The following is a 7281-nucleotide window of genomic DNA, read 5'->3' as shown; positions in this document are numbered from 1 at the left end:
CAGCACACAATGGGTTAAAGGAATTGTTCAGTGTAAAAATAATAACTGGGCAAATAGATAGGTTGTGCAAAATAAAAAACATTTTCAATATAATTAGTTAGCAAACAATTTAATGTATAAAGGCTGGAGTGACTGGATGTCTAACATAAAACCCAAAACACTACTTGCTTTTCAGCTCTCTTGGTTTCCATTGAATGGTTACCAGACAGTAACCAATCAGTGACTTGAGAGGGGCACATGGGTCATATCTGTTTGCTTTTGAATCTGAGCTGCTTGCTAAGGATCAATTGCAAACTCACTGAACAGTTATGTCCCAAGTCGCTAACTGACTCGGAGTTAGAGAGCTGAAAAGCAGGAAGCAGTGTTCTGGCTATTATGTTAGACATCCAGTCACTCCAGCCTTTATACATTACATTTTTGGCTAACTAACTATATTAGAAACATTTTTTATTTTGCACATACTATCTATTTACCCAGTTTTTATTTTTGCACTGAACTGTTCCTTTAAGGTCTGATCCAACCCCTTGTAGGACAGAAGAAGCAATCGCCAATAAGCAGAGACAATATTAGTCCCCCCGTTGCGTCGAGGTTAGGAATATTTCTCAGAGTCCTTTGCCAGAGGTCCTTTAGTTCCTGCTGGATGGATTCTCTAAAAGCATAAAAGCAAACACCTTGAAAGTTCCGATATTGGCACTTTCTGTCTTCCTTTCCAAGAATCTGGCTACTGAGCCTCTTGTTAGGAGGTTTGTTAAGGCAGTGTAAAAAATCAAGCCTAGACTTTGTTCTATTGTTGTTTCTTGGGATTTAAATACTATCTTGACAGCGTTATGTGCTTCCCATTTGAACCTTTGCAGGAGGTCAGCCTGAAACATCTTTCTTGGAAAGTGATTACCTCTGCAAGAATAACTGGGCAGCTTCAGGCTTTGGAAACAATACCTCCTTATACTCTGTTCTTTGCAGATAAGGTGATATTGAGAACCTTGCCATACTTCACACCTAAAGTACCAAGTCGACCAATATCAATTCTCAGATAATACTGCCTGATTTTTGCTAGCAACCCACTAATTCAGTGGAGGAGAAGTTGCAACTTTTGGAATTTCATAGATGTCGTTCTATATTTATTGAGAGGTCATAACAGTTCTGGTCCTCAGACGGCTTGTTTTCTCTCTTTGCTGGTAAGAGAAAAGGAAGGAAAGTCTCTAAAGCGATTATTATCTCCTGGGTGAAGAGTACTATTATTTAATCTTAGTCTGTGTTGGATAAAGATCCACTCTTTCCACTTAGAGCTCATTCTACAAGATAGGCAGAAAGATAGGCAGTGAAAGTTATGGAAAAAGTATCCTTATGGAGTAATGTGAGCTGTCTGAAGGACAACAAGCAAACTGAAAATATTTCCTGGCCTGAATTTTTCCTTTTCTTTAGTCCGTAAGGCAGCACAAATTTTGTTTATACTCCCTATAAAGTTGTTCAGCATTGATTTGTGTTTTTTCTTTTCCTTGTAATTAGCTTGTCAGTTGACACTGCTGGGGGAAGCAATGGGGGGGGGGGGGCTAATATTGTCTCTGTTCATTGGTGATTGTTTCTTCTGTCTTACCAGGGGTTGGATCATTGTGTGCTGCCTTACGGACTTATGGACTAAAGAAAAGGAAAATTTAAGGTAAGGACAAATTTTCAGTTTTCTTGTTATCCTACAGGCAGCACACAATGCAATAGTTTTTCAGTAAGACGTTTTATTACATACACATGCACTGGAGCAAACTATAAAATTAGCAAACTTTCTTCAACTGTCTTAAGTGGTCAGTAAACATTTTTTGAGTTCGCAAAAGCTAAATTTAATTTGTGCAAAGGCAAATTTGTACATTTTCACATTAAGAATATTTATCCAATAATCAACATTTATGTATTGCCATAAAATAATAGAATTGCATGGTAGATATAGGTTTCATTCATCACCTCCTATATCATTCTTTTCTAACGACGGGCAATTTTTTTTCATAATTTTTTTATACAAAATGGAAAATATATTTTCCAAATTTGAAAAATACATAACAACCACATAACAAAAGTTACCACATAATAAAGCAGGGAAAAAAATAACAGTTCGGGTTAGTTGCACTATTTTTTTATGCAATTAAGAATACTAATTATCTGCTTTCTAAAGTTACAGAAAGGAACCTTTACCTCTCAGAGAAATATATTTTCTTTTGTCTAATAGTTTCCTTGAGAGGGCACTTCATTACAAGGGAAAGATTATTGGGAACCTCCAGCAATCCCTAGGAAAAAATTTAGTATATAGTATATAGAAAAACTAAAATTAAGATGATCCCCAAAGCAGTAAACCTACAGAATGAAACAGTTTTAGCAAATAATACATACACTGACGGAACTTCAGAAATTGTTGTGGCAGCAAAATGAGGAATATAATAACCCCTCGTGAGAATAATCCCATTCTTAGTGCAGTAACAGAAATAACTACAAATAGTTTTTCCTTTGCACGTATTTAATTTAAATGTTTTGATCCTGCAATATTAACTTCATTCCATTCTTTTTTGTTGCCAATTACTACCTTTGCTGTCACTGGCATTTTCCCCTGCTCATAACTGCTATGCTGTATAGTGTATCAGTATCTTTGGTATTCTTTGAAATCTATACTACTTATGTTATATAGCTCATTCATTTGACCTATTAAGGCATTTCAGTTAATATTATTAATCCTTTGCAGATCTAAGAACTTTCCAAATACTTCCTTCCCTGTTCTTAAGTTTTTCTCTTCTGTGTCTTAACCCTTACTTAAAGGGGTGGATCCTCTTTCAGCATCTTTAGTATTTTATAGAATGGATAAAAAGCAGCTTTTCAATTGGCCTTCATTTTTCTTTTGTATAGTTTATTTACCTTCTTCTTTCCAGCTTTCGAATGGGGGTAACTGAATCCATTTCAAAGCAAATGCGCTGTAAGGCCATAAAAGCATTGTGTTTGCTACAATTTATTATGTATCTTTCTATTCAGGCCCTCTTCTATTTATATTCCAGTCTCTTATTCAAATCAATACATGGTTACTAGGGTAATTTGGACCCTAGCAACCAGATTACTGAAACGGCAAACTCAAGACCTGTTAAATGAAAATAACTCAAAAACCACAAATGAGTTATGTGTCCAAACACATTTGTTTATAGTGTTATAATTCAGAGCATTAAAAAAAACTTGCAGACAGCCTGTTTTTTAAGATCTTGTCTATGCAGGATATTTAAGCATGACTCCAGAGGAGTAGGAGAAACAAAAGAATAAAATGAGAAAACCATCAAGGTTAAAATGAGAAGGGTCAAAAAGAAAAAAACGGAAATCCTCTTATGCAAGAAATACAGTGAAAGCCTTCTGATAATAAAAGCTATTTACATCCCCGAAATACATACATTAAAATCTCAAATAAGAGACCTTTATGTATTTGTGGCCAATTTAGCAACCAGCATAATAATTCATAGCCATAATACCCAACTTTCAGACAAATTATTGTCTGCAATAAAAATACCAGCAAAGTATTTCTCTGTGACATTACTCTTTTTATGCACTGGCAAGATAAGGATTTCTGCAGCAACAAAATGGGTTGCCACGAATCGGTAGATAATGCACGGAATGAAAGGATCAGGGAATAAAGAATATTCTCTGAACAAATGAAAAAAAATAACATCCATTATTTATCATACTGTTTAAAAAAAGTTGACCAAATATACCACACCTAACCTTGCATTGCCACATAACAAACGGTACATTTATAAAGTTGTTGCTGATTTTCAGTGACAGTGTAACTCTGAGTAAAAATCCAGTGTAAAAGTAATTAGCTGCTTGACAATGTTACCGGAATACATGGCATTTATCCATTGCATTTTGTACATATTTTTTCAAGAGTGACTTCCGCCGGAACTTACTTAACACTTGAATTTTTCCCATTGACCCAAACAAACAAAATAATAGCAGGTGGCCATACAAATGTATGACCTTGCACACTACCCATATTCATACATTACTGGCTACCATAAACATGTTCAAAGTTATACAGGCAAATATATTTCGAAATATTCTTTTGTGCTGTCCCTAATGCCAGTTATTATATTCGTACGTGTTTGGTATATTCCTCACCTCCCCTGCTGTTTAATGTTTGTTAGTTCAACCCACTAGCTGGGGCCCTCCCCTGCTGTTCCTTAGTTTCAGTTGCTTTCAGTAAGTTGGATAGAGCTGCAAAACTACCAGTTCTTACCAATAGAACCCATTGATCGTTTGGTCTTTCTGAACTCCAGAATCTTTGTATTATGCAATATCCCTGAATTAAAGAACCACCTGATTATCAAGCAGTGTTTTATCGAGTAAACTCTCTGCCATCAATATATCTCAGCAAATTTACGCCGTCCATGGCGAGGGTCTCAGGAAGGGTATCTTCTGCATAAATCGTGTTGGTGACAGAATAGTAAGAACTGAGTATCATCCAGCAAGATCCATAATCCAATCTCTGCAGTCGGATAATAATCTCTGGAGAAACTTGTGAGCCCATCCACAATCTACTCTGAGGTAACTCAAACAGCCCGCAAGCCACGTGCCTGCTACACTACAAACTGTAAGTACAGCAGAACCTTCCAGAGAACTGTATCGTGTAGTGAAGAATCAGCGTTTTCAGGATTGTGCAGCGTGAATCTGCTATCAAGTTTATTATCCCAGCAGCCTTGTGTCTATGCATTGCGGGCAATTAGCCGATCTGCTAGCAAGTTGTATTTCTGTGATATCTGGGTGCATGGTGAAGATCAGTACTGTCTGCTACCTGGTGTATCCCGGGATTTTACAAGTGTGTGTTGAACTGTACCGACATTAAGAGCAGCACATGTCTAAGATCCGGCATCACACATCTGAGGCATGTCTGGACTAGTCTCAGAGATCTTTCCTGCGTAGAGTGTGTTTCCCAATATCTAACTCTGCAATCAGCTTAACTGTTCAGCTACCAGCTCTATAGCCTGCATTGGACTGCTGAATAGTATCTTGCTAATTCACTGAGTGATTTGTCAGAAATGGATCCCTCACCAGAAACAGAGGAATCTATACCTGTTACTGCTGAAGCAGCTGACATACTAGAATCGGAACAGACTGCTAAACGCAGAATCAAACCATCTGTTAAACGCATAGAAACGTATGAGGCACGAAAGGATGAAATTAATGATGGTCTGTCTGACCTATGGAATAAAACAGATCACTGCATAACCGTCACTGATGAGACAGGCAATACTAGACTGCAACTCACTGATGCACTAATAAGACTAAAGACTGCTTATTCTAACTATAAGAGACGTGCAGAGAAATATTCTTCCTTCTTGTCCAATGCCCGTATGAAAGAAGCATTGCAAGAGCTGAATGCTTTTACTATCATGGACCATCAGAGACTAATTACTTTCCTGCAAACAACAACCAGGCTGGAGACCAGAATTGCACAGTTACAGGATAATGCATCCAAGGCCTCCACTTCCTCTAGAAGGTCTAAAGGACCATCTAGAGCACTGCATTCCGTTTCACAGAAATCATCCCTAAGCAGCCAGATAATAAGGGCCAGAGCAGAAGCGGAGGCAGCCAAGGTCCAAGCTCAATGCATCAAAAGGGAAGCGGCGCTCAAGGCACATATAGCAAACACTCAAGCAGAGGCCGTCCGAAAACAAGCTGAGACTGAAGCAGAGGCTGCTCGCAAGCAAGCTGAGAATCAAGCAGAAGCAGCTCGCAATCAGGCGGAAGCAGAAGCACAGCTGGAAGTCCTCCAGAAGGAAAGAGAGGCAGCAGCAGCCATCGCAAAACTAAATGTTCTAGAACAAGCCTTTGAAGAGGAAGAGCTGGAAGTGGATCGTCCTTGTCTGACAACCCCAGCAGACCCAGTCATGAGAACTTTACGGTTTGTCTTAGATCAAGAAGTCAGAGGAACGACCTTTCCTACAATTGTAGACCCTGCATACATTTCTCCAGGGCATCGAATTGAAGATCTTGTGTTTTGTTCCAGAGAAGCTCAAACAACTGAATTAGCCAACCCGCACACCCACCAAACTAAAGGGTCCAGTGAACCAGCTTATGCTACAGGACACACCCTTAGAGATGAAGGGGAAACAAAACCTACCCCTGGATCCTATACAAGGCAGCCTTCATCTTCTCCAAACACAAAATCTTTGTCCGGACTAAACCCATCTGCAGCACCTTTCCCCCCTCCAACTCCTAAGGTTGAAGTACCAGAAGTAAGAGCTCATATAAAAAGGAAAGGACTAATATGTCTGAATTCGCCAAATACATGATTCGACGTGAGCTCCTCATCACTGGACTCACAGAATTCGACGATCGTCCAGAGCACTATAGAAGTTGGAGAGCCACATTCAGAGCAGCAATAAAGAACCTGGACATCGAACCTATGGGAGAACTTGATTTGTTAATCAAATGGCTTGGGCCTAAATCAAAAGAACAAGCTCGGTTGCTCAAGTCTGTTAACATTGAGGCACCAGCCAGGGGACTTATTCAGGTGTGGGAAAGACTAGAGCGAGATTATGGCAGTCCCGAAGTCATTGAGCGTACTTTGCTCAATAGATTCTACAACTTTCCAAGCTTTTCCAACAAAGATAACCGCAAACTCCAAGAGCTAAGTGACTTTTTCCTTGAATTGGAAACAGCAAAGTCAGACCCACATCTTCCAGGGCTCTGCTGCCTGGACACTGCTTATGGATTGTATCCAATCACAGAAAAACTGCCTCATTATCTTAAAGATAAATGGAATATGGTAGGCGCAGAGTACAAGTCACTTCATCAAGTTCTCTTTCCTCCCTTTTCCTTTTTCTGTGGGTTCATCAGGAAAATGGCTAGAGCCAAAAATGACCCAAGTTTCCTACCTCCAGACCAAACCCAATTTATTACAGAACCCGCTACGTGGGATATAGCAAGACAGCGCAAGGATCTCAGGAAAACCGTCTCTGTAGGGAAGACCGGGTTTTCCTCCAGTAAGCCAATAGCCACTCCAGAACCAAGGAAGGGGATCCTAGGATCTTGATCCTAATCTATCCTGCCCTATCCACAACAAACCACATCCACTAAGAAAGTGTCGTGTGTTCAGAGAAAAGCCCTTTGAGGAGCGAAAGACATTCTTGAAAGATCATAACATTTGCTATAGGTGTTGTGCGTCTAGCGAGCATTTTGCCAAGTACTGTAAAGCCGCTATTACGTGTTCTGAATGTAACAGTGACAAACACGTGACAGCCAACCAAAGGCAGGCTCCTTCCA

General features: G+C 39.4%; 1 protein-coding gene across 1 annotated transcript; it reads left to right on the top strand.

Moving 5' to 3' along the window:
• Positions 1–5051: 5051 nt before the first annotated feature.
• LOC121394466 (protein P54-like) lies at positions 5052–6308 on the top strand. Its single transcript, XM_041565624.1, has one exon. It carries the CDS (start codon positions 5052–5054, stop codon positions 6306–6308), a length of 1257 nt encoding a protein of 418 aa, XP_041421558.1.
• Positions 6309–7281: the final 973 nt, after the last annotated feature.

Source organism: Xenopus laevis, chromosome 6L (genome assembly GCF_017654675.1).
Source record: "Xenopus laevis strain J_2021 chromosome 6L, Xenopus_laevis_v10.1, whole genome shotgun sequence".
In the NCBI taxonomy this organism is placed as follows: Eukaryota; Metazoa; Chordata; class Amphibia; order Anura; family Pipidae; genus Xenopus; species Xenopus laevis.
Note: the sequence above shows the minus strand (reverse complement) of the source record. Positions and strands in the feature narration are given on the sequence as shown.